Consider the following 16,379-nt stretch of genomic DNA (forward strand, 5'->3'; position numbering starts at 1 on the left):
CACAGTATTCCAGGTGGGGTCTCACCATGGATCTATACAGAGGCATAATGACTTCAGGCTTACGGCTGACGAAACCCCTGCGTATGCAACCTATGATTTGTCTTGCCTTGGAAGAAGCTTGCTCCACTTGATTGGCAGCCTTCATGTCCTCACTGACGATCACCCCTAAGTCCCGTTCTGCTACCGTTCTTGTTAGGATCTCGCCATTAAGGGTATAAGTCCTGCATGGATTTTGGGTACCCAGGTGCATAACTTTGCATTTTTTGGCATTGAAGCTGAGCTGCCATGTCTTAGACCAGGTCTCTAGTAAGAGTAGATCGTGCATCATATTGTCGGGCATTGAATTTTTTTCTATTGTACTTTTGCCCACTACATTGCTTAGTTTGGCGTCATCGGCAAATAATGTTATCTTACCTCGGAGCCCTTCTGCCAAGTCCCTTATAAAGATATTGAATAGTATCGGGTCTAAGACAGAGCCCTGGGGCACCCCGCTGATCACCTCCGCCATTGCAGAGGGGGTGCCGTTCACCATCACCCTTTGAACCCTACCTCCAAGCCAGTTCCCAACCCACTTCACCAATGTGTCGCCCAATCCTATGGAACTCATCTTGCTTAGCAACCTGCGATGAGGTACGCTATCGAATGCCTTGCTAAAGTCCAGGTATACGATGTCCAGGGACTCTCCAACATCTAACTTCCCCGTCACCCAGTCAAAGAAGCTGATCAGGTTGGATTGGCAGATCTCCCCTTAGTAAATCCATGTTGACTGGGATCCCGTAGGTTCTCTTCATTCAGGATTGAATCTAATTGGTGTTTGATAAGAGTTTCCATTAGTTTGCTCACTATTGATGTGAGACTCACTGGTCTGTAGTTTATCGCTTCTGTCTTGGAACCTTTCTTGTGGAGTGGAATGACGTTAGCCTTCTTCCAGTCCAAAGGGACACTACCTAAACTAAGGGAGAGGTTGAAGAGTGCTGACAGCGGCTCCGCCAAGACATCACTTAACTCCCTGAGCACCCTGGGGTGCAGGTTGTCCGGTCCCATTGCCTTGTAAACCTTGAGCTTTGACAGCTCCACGTAGACACTGTTGGGCGTGAATTTGAAATCGCTAAATGGGTCTACTGAGTCAGCACTTGTCTGTAGCTGAGGTCCATGCCCCGGCGCTTCTCGGGTGAAGACAGAGCATAAGTATTCATTTAACAGTTGGGCCTTTTATGAGTCCTTTTCCACATAGTCTCCGTCTGGTTTTCTTAGACGTACTATTCCCCCTGAGTTTTTACTTCTGTCACTGATATACCTGAAGAATGATTTATCTCCCTTCTTGATGTTCTTTGCTAGAGATTCCTCCATGTTGAATTTAGCCTCCCTGACTGCTGTTTTGACGGCTTTTGACTTGGTCAGGTATTCTGCTCTGGAGTCCTGTTCCCTTGATTGTTTGTAAGAGATGAATGCTTTTTTCTTTTCTTTGATGAGGTCTGAGATCTCCGCAGTGAACCACTGTGGTTTATTGTTTCTACGGCGTTTACTTACCAGCTTAACATAACGGTTCGTCGCTTCCTGTATGGTGGCTTTCAAAGTCGACCACATTTCTTCCACACTATCGGTTTCTGCTTGGCTTTGTAGCATCTGGTGAACAAAGTCACCCATCTCTTGTAAGTTTGTGTCCTTGAATTTGAGGACCTTGGTTAGTGTTGCAGATTTAGTGAAACCTTTCCCAAGATTGAACCATATCATGTTGTGGTCGCTGGAGGCCAATGTGTCTCCCACCGAGACTTCTGTGACACTTTCACCATTGGTAAGTAACAGGTCCAGTATTGCCTGATCCCTTGTTGGTTCCAACACCAGTTGCCTGAGATGTGCTCCCTTCAAGGAGTTTAATAGCCTCCTGCTGCTGCCGGAAGCAGCGGTAAGTGTGCCCCAATCCACATCAGGCATGTTGAAGTCACCTAACAATACTGTGTCCCCACGCAAGGTGATATTCTCTATATCTCCAATCAATTCCATATCCAGGTCATCCTGTTGTCTTGGGGGTCTGTAAATAACGCCAAGATACAGGCATTTGTCCTTCCCTCTGGCCAAATTAACCCAAAGGGATTCCCCAGTGTATTGGACATCTGTGATTCTTGTGACCTTAATGTCATCCTTTGTATATAATGCTACACCTCCTCCCAATCTGTCCTCCCTGTCCCGGCGAAGCAGGTTGTAACCTGGTATGACCATGTCCCATCCGTGAGAGTCTGTGAGCCAGGTCTCAGATATTGTCGCCACATCCAGGTCGTCATTCCTTATTTCTGTTTCCAGATCCAGTATCTTGTTTCCCAAGCTATGTGCATTAATGTACATAGCTTTCCATGTTATGTTTTTATTATGTCTTAGTTTGAGTTACTTGGACGCTTTTAGCATTATTCGCATACTTTGTATTCTCCCTAGACCCAGAGCTATATCTTGTACCTGACCCGGACTCCCCAGACCCAGAGCTACAATGTGTACCTATCCCAAATACGGAAATGTGTGTATCCTGTGGGGGAGTTCCCGCATGGGCTACTTGAACTCCTTCCACACTATTTGCAATGTGTATACCCCCGCTGGACCCAGGATTGCAATGTGTACTGCCCTTAGTCCCGGAATTACAGTGTGTACACTCCCCTAACCAAGAATTGCAATGTGTACTCCTCCTAGATCCAGAATTACAATGTGACCCAGAATTATAGTGTGAATCTTCCCTAGACTCGAAAGTGTGTATACTACTTGTCTCAGCCTCAAAATAGTATTGACAGTTTAGCACACCAGGTAGGTAATTTGTGCCCGTACCCTCCCCCAACTTACCTAGTTTAAAGCCCTGTGAAGTAGGCGGGCTAGACGGTGTCCAAGGACGTTCTTCCCTCTTCTAGTCAGGTGTAACCCGTCTTGTCCCAGTAGTCCTTGCAATGCTTCTCCATGGTGCAGGAATCCAAAGTTCATTTCCTTGCACCATCCCTGCAGCCAGTCATTTGCCCTCTGGATGCGATCCTCCCTGGCACTGCCCTTGCCCCTTACCGGGAGGATCGAGGAGAAGACCACCTGCGCATCCAACCTCCTCAGTTTCTCACCCAGGGCCCTGAAGTCTTCAGGTAAGCTGTTAGCGGTGCTCCTGGTGGTGTCGTTGGTCCTGACATGGATGAGAATCATGGGGAAGTGAACTCGGGGCTTGATTAGTCTGTCAAGGCAAGCGGTTACATCCCGGATCCTGGCCCCTGGCAAACAGCAGACCTCTCTCGATTGCAGATCCGGCCTACAAATTGGTCCCTCGGTGCCCCATAGCAGCGAATCCCCGATGACCACCACTCTGCGCTTCTTAGGGGTGGGCCGGACTGTTGACTCTGGAACATTAAGTTCACTTGCAGGTATTTCTGTGCCTCAATATCATGCTTGTGCTGAATGTTAACACATCTGATTTAGGCTCTCATAAATGATTTGATTTGAAGACAGTAAATACTTTTTAAAAAATATGCAACTTAACCCCTTCAGCTATGATAAAAACTGTGTCGTAAAAACCAAAAAAGCACCACCGACTTACAAGTCTTCAGAAAAAGTGCAAACTCGGAGACAAATGAACTGTGATACTGCTGTTTATGTCAGCATGGTTAATACACATTTGACAGCACATTACTCGTTCACTTAAATAGTAGCTCATTTGCTATATTACTTTAGAAAAAAAATTGAGTGAATTTTATGCCAACAAAAATGCATTTGGTGGTTTGTAACAGTTAAGTCTTTGGCAGTACATGTATTGTATCTTATTTCGCAAACAGTCTAGTGATTTAGTGATGGGTGTTATATCAAATTAAGAATCAATAAAATAAAAGTAAAATCCAAGTTTTGAGAATGGACTTAAAGGCAAAGGATGATGGTCTTCTTGCAACATGAGCAAGCAATAAGGTTTTCCATATTCTTTTCTCATTTTAGAGAAAAATATATTTTTACCAGAAAGACAGCTGCACCACCTCTGTTACCTCCCAAGAGTTCCAAATCAGCTTCATTAAGCATTGTTTTAAAGGTATCATCAAAAATGCCAACTGCCTTTGAATACATATCTACTAAATCAGCAGTCTCAGAGCACATGGGCTTGCTTTGCCCTGTTGCAGCTACCATTTCATTAATTGACAAGACACCCACATATCTTTATCTTTAGCAGGGATTACTTTAGATACAATTGGTATCCTCCTTGTAAAAAGAGGTTTACTGAACTAGCACATGGATACTAGAGTTGTCTAATTCACAATTCAAATCAATTCACAGATTTAGTTGGCCGAATCAATGCGTTTTTGTTTCTTTTTAAACAGACTCACTGATTCAGGCCTGTTTTGCGAAACAGGAAGTTACATTAAAAGGAAGGACTCCGGCAGAGGGAAAGCCCAAGAGCAGGCCTGTGAAGAGTAGTGGCAAGAACTGAGAAGTGAACTTGAAGGACTGTGCTGCTTCTGCCATTTGATTTGGGAGGGGAGGGAGAAGAGCACTGCCGATGGACCTGGGTGGGAGAGAGCTGGAAGCGAGGCCTGAAAGGGAGAAAGGATGCTGGTCCCGCAGGGAGGGGGAGGTTGACTGGCTGAAGCTGGCCACATGGATGGACAGGGTCGAGAAAGAGAGCGCTGGCCACATGCATGGATGGACGGGGTCGAGAGAGAGAGACAACAACTGGATTCGGGGCTGGATCTACAGGGAAAAGGAGACAGGGTGCTGGACCTGCAGGGAGGAGAGAGAAGGGAAGGTACTTCCTTCCCCCTTAATCCAATTTGTATCTTGTAAGTCAGTAAAGACTTGTTATTTGATGTCTTCCCCAAAATTTTAATAGTCTTAACATTGTCCACCGCTTTGACAATTTATTTAAAGCGGTATATCAAATTTTAAATAAAACTTAAAACTTAAACTATAAATGGGCAGGAGACTGGCAAGTGAGTTAACAGAAGACAAATAGAAACTAGAGCCTGGGACCAACATGATTTGAATAATAAAATAACCAGACAACAAGAGGTAGAAAAAATAATATTCTATTTTATGATTATAATACGTCAGATTTGAAATGTGTAACCTACCAGAGCTGGTGTTGCGTCCTAGCTCGCACTCGTTGTCTAACAGAGAGAGGAAAAGTCTCTTTTTTTGTTTGTTTGTTTTGTTTACACTTGACATCATTGGTGTGAGGGTGGATCATTGGTGTGAGGTTGGAGAGGGCAAAGGGGGTGGGGTGGGGTGGGTAAAGAGTCTGCAAAATGAACCTGCCAGAATGGGAAAAGCTTACGAGGGGTAGCTGAGGGCAGAGGACATGATATAATTCATGTAATCCATTTTTCTAGATAATTTTAAAGCTATGTCACAGAAAGCGAATTGAATTGTATCGAAAAATCAAATCAAAATTTTTTTTTTCCCTGCATTAAACAGCTCTCATGGATACGTCACACTCTCAGATTCATCGAGCTGAGAAGAAAGATGGAGAAAAGATTCAATATAATTTGCTCTAACACCATGAAACATTATAAAGTATGACAGGTGTATTCTATATAGAAATTAGTATCATCTCTCTTGGATAGGACAACAGAAAATTCAGATGAATAGTTTTCAAAAATTTCCCAGTACTAATATACAGAATTTTGAAAAACAGATCTTGACAATGGAGGAATTGTTTTTACTATAATACTAACCATAAAAGAACCTTCACCTTTCTCCCAGCTTGAAAGCAACTGTTAGAACATAGACTCCGTTTGTATTAGACATCATCTGTACTAGAATTATACAGCATGGAGAAAAGGAATGTACCGTATTTTTCGCTCCATAAGACGCACTTTTTCCACCCCAAAAAGTGGGTGGAAATAAGGGTACGTCTTATGGAGCGAATACCCACCCACCTCTTACCTTAATTCCTCCGGCAGTCCAGCGCTGTAGGGCAGGAGCTTTCAGCATCCTGCCCTTCCCTCTGGCTGACTCCTGAGCGGCAGCGTGGCAGAGCAACGCAGAAGGCAGGCGTGAGCTTTTCACTTCCTGCCTCGTCCATGCACTGCTCAGTGAAGGAGGAAAAGCCATCGTTATATAGCCATCCCACCGCCAATGCTCACCCTTCTCGCCGTGCTGATCGGCTGCGTTTCCCACCCGGCCTCAACCCCCAGGGGAATGGCGCACTACCATCTCCGGGCTCTTGAGGAAACCGGGAACCAATGGTATAGCTGTCAGGCACATCACAGCCCCGCCAGCATGAGAGGGAGTCACGCCAAAATCGGAGCTCTGCTGCTAGGGCTGGAATAGTTGAGCACACACAGCACCAAACTCCCATCCGCCCACCTATTGACTAATAAAGAGCAGCCCTAGCCGGCCCGGAATTGAGAGAGGGGGAGGGGCAGGTCCCAACCAAGTTTTCTTTCATTAGTGCCATCTGGATTTTTACTTTTTAAAAGATAATTGTGTCTGTTTCATTTTGATTTCCTTTCAACAATTAGACTTTTTTTTGTCAGTGTAGAACCCCATATGTTAAAATAAAATTTAAGAGGGCAAGGTGGATGTGTGTTTCTTTAAATTTTTTGGAGGGGAACCGGGGCGAGTTGCGGGTCGGGTCCTCGTTTGGAGACCTGTTCAATGGAAGTTACCAGCTGACAGTGCTGCCACTGGACAGGCCGGTGCCCCAGCATGTCCTCAGCCACAGAGGAGCCATGAGCTTCAGCTCCGCGATCTTCGGCTGCCCCAATCCTAGGCAGCTCTCCCAGAGATGTGGAGCAATTTCTTATGACAGCTCTGATCAAACTGCATTCAGGAATTAAGGTAAGGGGGAGTGGCCCCTACCTGCCTGCCTGCGGGGGAGGGGGCCTACCTACCTGCCCTGTCCGCCTGCCAGCCACTAGGCCTGCCTGCCCTGTCCCAGCCTACCATAGACCACCAGAGAGGGGACAGGGTACAGAGTTTGGCAAGGAGTGTGGGGTTGGGTGCTGAGCCTGGCAGGGAGAATTTGGTTCAGAGTGGGTTTTTTTCTTGTTTTCCTCCTCTATCTAGGTGCATCTTATGGAACAAAAAATATGGTATGTCACTAGTGACTGACACTCCAACGGGACCCACAGCAATTACCGGTAATACATGCCATGTTTTCTTAAACAGTCCATTTTCAAAAGGCTTAAACTTATAGATCAACCACCAGCTCACTAGTGGTATTTAAAAACATAAAATATAGTAGTTCTGAGAAAGATACTTCATTTTAGAAGTGACTTAAAATGCAATATACCCATAAAAGATAGATTATATAGTGACATCTAACCTAATTTGAGTTTTGTAGAACTATTTTAACTGTAAAGTCAAAATGCTAGGAAATGCAAATAACTTATTGGAGCCAAGCTTCAAAAAAGTATACAAGCTTTTGCAATTAGATGCAACATCAGAAAAAGTAGGCTAATAGCAAAATACATCCTACATTTCATGCAAGTGTGGCATTACTTTTGGGGGGTACAGGGGAGAGTTTCTGTGCAGTGCATTCTTGCTATTCACTGGGTTTAGGTTCCTGCAAAACCCTGTGAATACCAAAATGTGAATATAGAACCATTGATCCTTTCGGAAAAAAGGTTAGGTTCCTGTGTGACCCTGAGTACTGTACTCTTTTGCTACCTAACACCATTCATCATTTTGTGTACCTTTCTTGCTTATTATATTCTGCTTTTTATAAATGTATTTTATACACTTTTTGTGAAAATAGTTTTCTGGTGCAACAATACTCACATACAGCTTTATGAATATTTTCCTTTTATTTTACATGAATAGGTGAATAGGGTCTATGTTAATAACATACTGTACTTAAATTTACATATTGCATAAAGAAGATAACTTACCTATATCCATACAGATGGAATCAGTAAGCACATACATTGCATTACGTGAGCAAATCATTCCTAGTTTTCAAAATACCAACACCATCTTCCTTTGTTTACTTGCTAATGTGCACATCTTGAGACCAAGAAAACACATTTAAATAGAATGTGAATGCATGCAACTCAGCCTTCAAATAGGATAAAGCAAGGTAATCAGTGGTCCAGAAGCGAAACAAAGTATGTTAGAAGACCCAGCAGGAACTCTAAGGATGTACTCCATGAACAGCAGTGGCAAATGTGCATCTTGGCAAACACTAAGAACTACAATACTCAGTCAGCTACTGGCTTTCACCATCCCTCCAGGCATCATAAAAGCATTCATTTTGCTTTATTTCCTAATGTATGTTCTAACCAATTAACTTTCATACGGTTTTACTGCTCTAATATAGTTAATACTAAGTCACCACTTTTGACAGAATACTTAGGAGCTGAAAATTTAATGACACTGCTTTTCTATTTAATCACCATCAGTTCAAGTTCTACCAAAAGATCATTTCCAACAACTTGAATCAAGCTTCCTACTTACTGAGCCTGATCTGAAAAATAAAAACAGGAGAAACTAAATGCGTCAGCCTCAGACCCAGACCCAAGATTCTTAACACGTTTAAAGTCAATTTGCAGTCTTTTGTCCCAGGAACACATTTTCTCTTACAACCATAAATGCCTATTTCAATACAGTATACTTAGAAAATTAAGTCAATGGAATAAACTGAACAAAAGCATAAATTCTGACATTTGCAGAAAGAAGTCAGGTTGCAATACCAATATGGTTTTCATGCACCAACATGGTTTTCATGCACCAACATCAATACCACTTTTTGGATAATGTATTTATATAGTACTGTTTTTAATTCAGTTAGCTCAACCAAATCAGGCTGATAGAAACTAGCTTCTTTAAATATCACCATAGTTTTGGCCTAAATATGCTTTCCCTTCCCTAGGTACCCACATCCTTAAGAGTGAAGATATTGTTTACCTTTTAGCTTTGTATTGCTGGCTATTCAAAACGTTAGAGACTATTTTGTATGGATTATTGCTTTTGTTTTTCGTTTGGGATGCAAATTGCTTTGGATTCATATGTATGAAGCAAAGCAGTAAAAAAAAAAAAAAAAGATGTAAAGTGTAATGCTTTATCTTTTTTAATATAATTTCTATTTTAGAGATTACATTTGCGACTTCTGCTGTGTTTTGCAAATCACTGAGGTTTGCATTCGAAATTATTTATAAAACTAAACATTTATGTGCCAGAAACCCAGAAGGTAACCTAAGGAAGAAATTATTTAAAAATGGCACCGTCTGCATTTTAGTGCTCTGCATCTAGAAGAGCATCTTAACAAGACCAACTTTTTTATTTAAAATATTATAGTTAAAGATTTATTTTCCTTTAATAAAAGCTTCATCCGAGAAGACGAATGAAACGTCACAATCCAAGTCACAGAGGTTTTTAACCATCCAGTGGTTTGTCCCTTTAAAGACGACGGTAAAATGACCTACTTAAAATGTCTACATTGTAGTTTCCGTTTATTTTAAATTATGACAAGCTATACACACCGTTTTCCTCTATATTCAGTTATCAAGGTTTCAGTCAGGTTTAGGCTGCAGCTATAATAATAACCTCTAGAGTGCTCTGAAGTAATGTAGTCACTTAAAAACTAGACTACTACGTATATGAATTAGGTTTTCCCTTTTGCACGCCAGTTCAGGTAGGGAAGTTTTAAAATCCACTTAACTTTGGGAGTATTTGGAGAAACACATTTTAAAAACATTTCAATTGCACCTGCCCAAATCTCAGAGTTTTTGGAAGAGATATTTAAAAAAGTTCTCTCTGGGCAAGAGAAGGTATCCTTCACCCTACTAGCCACTTAACCCCGGTAGGAGGCGACGCTCCGCGGGCTTACACGCCGTCTCCAAGGTAGCAAGAGGAGAGTCTCCGCGCCACACAGTTACGTCGTTCTCGCCAGGCGCCAACGGCAGCAACCCGGCAGGCAGGCGCGCTCGCTCGCTCGGCAGCCGGACATTATGGGCAGCGCCCAGGTCCCCTAACAGAGAGTTCGATCCAAAAGGCTACAGAGGGCGGCACGCGCGCGTCCCGCGGCCGTCACCAGGAACCAGCCAATGAGGAGTCAGGAGTTGGGCGCGCGCTACCTCCTCATACTGAACATTCCTTCTATCATCTCTCCCCCCCCCCCCTTCTCCAAAACCAAGAGAGGACACCTACGCTGTCCTCCCAACGTCTCTCCCACCATGCTGGCGAGGAAGAGGGGGCACGGCCGACCTCCCGTACCCCTCCCCCTCCAGGCCCAGATCCGTCCTCTGTCCCTTACTACCCCGGAGCGACCTGCTGTAAAACTTTATTATTAGATGGGACAGCCCGGGAGTACCACAACATTACGTTTTAGTCCCCCTTCCCCTCCCCCTCCCCACAACAGTAGTGCCATCAGCACACCGCCACGATAATACCCGCAGTGTCCTTAACAGCAGCGGCTAGAGCTCTACAAACCGCGCACCGTGCCAGCATACGCCAAGTAACGGTCCTGCCCTGCCGCGAGTCCCGCTGTGCCGTAACCCCCTGCACCTTTCATCCCGTCCACTCCACTTTCAAATAACTCCAACACGTCGGCAAACTTTGCAGAGACCGAGGCGAAAACTCCATGCTAAGTCCAGCAGCCAGCGCTGAGATTTGTGCCGGTAGTTGAGCCGAGCCAGTCCAGTCATTCCGCATTCTCCTTTCTCTACCCCCCCCCCCCCCCCCGCCCATCGGACGTTACTCACCGCACAGTCGGTAGACCAGCAACAAGAATAATGACTTGCTGCCAGCGTAGAGTCGCTCCCTGCCCCCGTGGGGACGATTCCCGGCCATGAACACCACCGCCGCGGGCGGCAGCGCCAACAATCCTCCTCTCACCCCGTTCCGCCAGCTACTAAGCTCAACTCCAGCCTCCCTCCCTCCCCGAGCCAGGAGGAGGAGGGGGGGCTGGGCCGCAACCACTCAGCCCGAACTGGCAGGGGGAGGAGGAGGATAAAGGGACGACCCACGCCTCTAAACTCCTTCACCTCCAGCTCCAGCTAGACGGGTCTCTGTGGGCAGAACCGGGGAAGGTGGGTGCGATGCCGTTATTCAGGAAACGGAGACCTAGAAATAGCTCGGCGCCCTCACCCGCCCGTACTCCCCCCGCTCTTCCAAGCTCTCTTCCTCCTTCCCTGGAACTTGTAGCCGGCAGCTCTAGCATTCATACTCAGTAGAACTCTGCCAGGGGAAGATTCGGCCGTCCAGACGATGGGATCGTAGAGAAAATGTAAACAGGCACACACTGGGAATGATTTGGGGGTGCTGCTAGATGAAGAAGCTGTCTTTTCTCGCAGCCTCCCACTGGGGAAAATGCTGAGCATAGAAGTCCTGGCTGCAAAGGCGTTGAAAAAAAATTGCAGGATGCAACTTTTGATCGGTAGAGAAATGGTTTCTCTAAGTTTCACTTTTTTTTGTTGTTGTTGTTATGGTCGGCTTTGCATCCTCCTATTACATTGCCTTCTCCCTCCCCTTATTCCCAGTACAGCAGTATAACCATCGTATTTATGTTAAGTCTGAAAATTGTTTTGCTGGCTTGTAAATTCCTATTTGTGAGGAGTGTCGAGCACCGACTCTGAGACGGTAATGATTATGACATTGATAAATGTGATTCGGTATATTCTAGGAATGCTACAACTAAGAACCACATGACCAGCGTAGTTATTAAACATCATTGTTTAGGAAAACCAACGACCTTATCTATCAAACATTTTCAGATGCGAAATCCTTTTTCGGTGTTGAAGCTCTTCATAAATCGTGAGTTATCAAGTGAAGGAGAAGCATCGGTGTAGTTTGCCTGCTAAGTTCGGGCGGGGGTCAAAGGGTGAAGAAGCCATATTGTCGGTGAGGCAGGGGGACCAATTCATCATTAACACCTGCCCCAGCTGCTCACTCCAAGCTATGTCAGTGTAAACAAAACCACTAGGACATCGCTGATGGCTGGAATTTATGGTGGAAATCTATATCTCGGAATGAATTAATCCTAATATGGAATTTATGCACGTTCGGATAGAAGGAAAATCAGACATAGCCTTTTTTAAATCACACGTGGGCAGGTTGAGCCACAGGCTCCTAACGTAAGCCAGCCAGACTCTGTAGTGTTGTGATAGTTAAAAAGTCAAATTGATGTCATGTTGGAATAAAGAAGCTATTGAACATTTTTGAAACAGTCTAGATTTTCATGAGTTAAAAAGCTTGTCTACTCGAAAATGATTTTTCAATAGTTGGCTAAGAGGAGGCCCTTAAGATATTTATGTTTAATATCTGTTTTTATTAACAAGAAAAACCAAACAATAACAAATACAACACAGCAGACAAGAATGGAAATGATACAGCACAGGGATTCCCCCCCCCCCCCCCCCCCCAAGAGGACTGTGCTCTGATGGGAAGGGATAAAACGCGGACCTTACAGACCTCACGGATCTAAAACCCCTTCCCTCTGATGGGAAGGGGTAAAACGCGGACCTTACAGACCTCACGGATCTAAAACCGCACGTCCTTAAAAATCCGAGGTCCGCGCCACTTTAGAGGTCCATGCCACTTTTAGTCTCTGGCTCTGACAGAGCTCTATGACAATTTAACTCTGACGGATCCTAATGCTTTTCCCTCCCTATGCTAGGATCTGTCAGAGTTAAATTGTCATAGAGCTCTGTCAGAGCCAAAGACTAAAAGTGGCACGGACCTCTAAAGTGGCGCGGACCTTGGATTTTTAAGGATGTGACATGCAGTTCAGATCCGTGAGGTCCGCGATGGAGCCGGGAGCCTGAGCTGAGCTGCAGGGAAAGCGAAGGCGGACTTGTCAATGCATGGACCTCGGATTTTTAAGGACATGCTGTTTTAGATCCGCGAGGTCCGTAAGGTCCGCGTTTTACCCCTTCCCGGCTCTGATATCCTCTCAGAGTACAATGCTTCCAAACTCACAACCCCCTCCCCCCAAACAGACCCCACCTCACCCCCCTGTCCCTTAAGATATTTATCATGTATATTATGCTTGTTAGGGAGGAATTGTCTCCAGAACTACTGCGCTCCTCCCCCATTACTCTAGGCAACTTATGTTTAGGTAATTTTAGAACTGGCCTCAGATGCTTAAAATAGGAAAATAACATCAAATAAATAGAGCACTGAACGCAGGAGTTCCTACCGGTGTTAATGCTGAGCTAATGTCTTTGGTATTTTAAACAGCTGTAATTTGAAACTAGATGCTGTTTTCCGTATCTTGCAGTAGGCTTTTAACAATACATGAACTTTTCACTTTAGGCTAGGCTTTTTCATAATGGCCCTTAGAAAACCACCATTAGTATAAGTCAGTGTACAGTATATAGCTATTAATCAATAGTCTACAATTTGGCCATGTATCTGGAATGCTGTTTGGATGGAAACTGATACAATATTCTGGCTAGGATTGTACAGTATACAGTACATTGTTTTACAGTTTAGTTGTGATAGCCCTCAATCAAATGTGGGTCTTATCCAACTGGCTCAGTTGATGGTCCTATTTTATTTAAAGAGTTCTTTTTTAATCATAAAATATCTGATCCAAAAGTGTCAAAACGTCCTTGTTTATTTGGTATCATTTGGAATAAAGCAACTAATCAAAATCATCTATAATACCAGAAGATTTAAGGGTGGCCAACATCACACCAGTTTTGTAAGAGGGTTTCAGGAGTGATCTGGGAAACTATAGACTTGTGAGCCTGACACAAGAACTGCACAAAACAGTAAAAACTATTATAAAGAACAAAAATTACTCAGCATATGGTCATAGTTTAATGCAGCAAAGCCAACCTGATTTTAGCTAAGGGAGTTGCCTTACCTATCTGTTACATTTTTTTAAAGTTGTGAATAAACATATATCATCTGTGACAACCAAGCTATCTCTCGCCTTACATTGAGAAGGCAAGTCTTATCATGATGTTGTCATCACAATGGGTCACACCAAGACTGGATTACTGTAATGCACTCTACAAAGAGTTGTACCAGATCCAATTGATTCAGAATGCTACAGCACAACTGATAGAAGGTTGCAAGCAATGTGATCACATCACATTATTTCTTTAAAAATTTCATTGACTACAAGTACGATAGAGGGCTAAATTTAAAGCATTATGTCTGATCTTCAAGGCTCTTAAATGAAATGAGCCAAAATATTTGAAGAACAGGATGTCTCTCTATGCACCTTAATGGTCGCTAATGTCCTTCCAAGGAATATCCCTAATTACACCCTCTCCTAAGGAAATCACATGACATTAGCCTACTTCAGAGTAGCTGCCACACTCTGGAATGCAGTCCCAGAAAAGCTTGGCTTAATACAAAACTATCTCTACATCAGGAAACGAGTGAAAGTTTGGGTCTTCTTCCAAGTCTTTAACAGAAGAAACTAGATGCATACATAAGGACTAACTCCAGCTGCATGTACCATTCCTAATAGTTTAAAAGATAAACCATCCTTCATAATATGTCAGAGTGGGATACAATATCAAAATACTGTAATGTATAAAGAAAATGCAATTCCATTTTAACTACAATATAGACTTACAATCGAAATAGAAAATATTAAAATATATTGCAGAGATGGCCTGAACCACCTCGGCAATAACCTTCCATGGTCTTATGAAATAAATATGTCTTTAATTTTTTCTTAAAACATGCTAAGGAATATTCCTCCCATAGACTTGCAGGAAGCCTATTCCAAAGACCTGGGGCTTTCCAAAAAATAAAATAAAATAAAAGGAGATAATTTCCATGAATCTTTCTGACTCCACAGGCAATTTTCCATCTAGCTCTGCTTACACCAATGGTCTCAAACTTGCAGCCCAGGGACCACATGCGGCCCGCAAGGTACTATGTTTATCATAATCACAAAAGTAAAATAAAAGTTTCTTGATCATATATCTCTTTAGTTATAAATTACAATATTATTATTAAGACTTAGCCAAAAGGAAATGTTCAATTTATAAACTATAAAGAGTTTTACCTCATGCAAAATTGTCATTCTTTAATAAGACATTAACTGTTTTTTTTCTTAGGTCCTCCAAGTACCTACAAATCCAAAATGTGGCCTTGCAAAGTGTTTGAGTTTGGGACCACTGGCTTACACGCTAGGGGTCTCTTTTACAAAGCCACGGTATTGATGCTGCTGCAGTAAATGCACCCAAAGCCCAGAGGAACTGAATGGGTTTTGGTGCATTTACTGTGACACTATCACTACTGTGGCTTTGTAAAAGGGCCCTTATGTTATCTATTAAGATTTTTTTCATGTGTATTTTGTTGCTATTGTAAGTAGCATGCTAGAACATAATACCCCAGATTCTATACTGTGGCGTAGTAAGGTGAGCGGCGCCCGGGGCGGTGGTGCCTTTCCCCATCCCCCTGCCATGCATACCCCCTTCCCTTTCCCTTTCCCTTTTAAACTTCTCCAATGTGAGCAGCATGCTGCCCATGTCAGTGTCGGCTTCCTTTGACATCACTTCCTGGGCACGGATCCCAGAAGTGTTGTTTGCCAAAAAGGTATGGGGGAAGGTAAGGAGCGCGCGTGGCAAGGAGAGGAGCAGAGAGGAGGAGGGGTGCCGCCGTGCCCTTAGGAAGACTGTGCCCGGGGCGGACTGCACCCCCCCTTACTACACCGCTGATTCTATAGGTGGTGCCCGATTTGTGTGCACACCCAAGATGTGAGCACAGTGTTTAACTAGGTAACAAGCTCTTAACAATCAATAACTGGGTGCTAACCACCAATTATTGATACTAATTGGCATTCATTAAGATTTACATGCACATCTGGCTGTGATTTATTCTATAAAGCAGGACACCTAACTCTACTCATGCATAACAAAGGGGCATGGCCAAAGACATGTCAGGGAGGTTCTGAAAAGTTGCACACATGATTAGAGTATGGCCTCAACATTCCTAACTTGGATGTCAGCATTCACACCAGGTTTTAGCAGGCGTAAATCTGGCACCTAAAGTTAGGTGCAGGAATTGACACTCAGGGGGCAGATTCTGTAAAGGATGTCTAAAAGTTAGGTGTCGTTTAGACATCCAGCAGCAGAAAGCTGGACGCGATTCTATAATACATAGACACACTATAGAGAATCACACTCAGCGGTGCTGAGCAAATCTAAGCGTATCTATATTGTTAGACGTCCTTTGCAGAATCACCTTTTAGGTGTTGCATAGACATCCTAATAATGCAAATAACGTTGGGGTGATTTTATGCTGGGGGGGGGTTTCACATTAAAATTGTATGCAGTAAAATGCTGGCACCACTATTATATTTAATTTATTTATATACCACTTATATCCTATGTGGTATTTAAATTTGGCTCCTTTATCATATTTTCTTCTGTTCCAGTTGCCCAGGGTCACAAGGAGCAGTGGGGGATTTGAACCAACAACATCAGGGTGCTAAGGCTGTAGCTCTAATCACTGTACTACACAGACTC

General features: G+C 43.6%; 1 protein-coding gene across 5 annotated transcripts in view; it reads right to left on the reverse strand.

The window, feature by feature from the left end:
* The window catches only part of NECTIN3 (nectin cell adhesion molecule 3), a 240,774-nt gene extending 229,879 nt beyond the window's left edge, over positions 1-10,895 (reverse strand). For 2 of the 5 annotated variants that reach the window (XM_033941926.1, XM_033941925.1), the window contains exon 1: positions 10,647-10,895. In XM_033941926.1, coding sequence (XP_033797817.1) covers positions 10,647-10,734 — 88 coding nt within the window. In that variant the 5' untranslated portion in view covers positions 10,735-10,895. Of the gene's footprint in view, positions 1-9,603; positions 9,656-10,646 lie in introns of those variants that run through there. The other 3 variants (XM_033941927.1, XM_033941922.1, XM_033941923.1) reach the window with 3 other exon arrangements.
* Positions 10,896-16,379: the final 5,484 nt, after the last annotated feature.

The sequence above is a fragment of the Geotrypetes seraphini genome, chromosome 4 (assembly GCF_902459505.1).
Source record: "Geotrypetes seraphini chromosome 4, aGeoSer1.1, whole genome shotgun sequence".
NCBI classification, from domain to species: domain Eukaryota; kingdom Metazoa; phylum Chordata; class Amphibia; order Gymnophiona; family Dermophiidae; genus Geotrypetes; species Geotrypetes seraphini.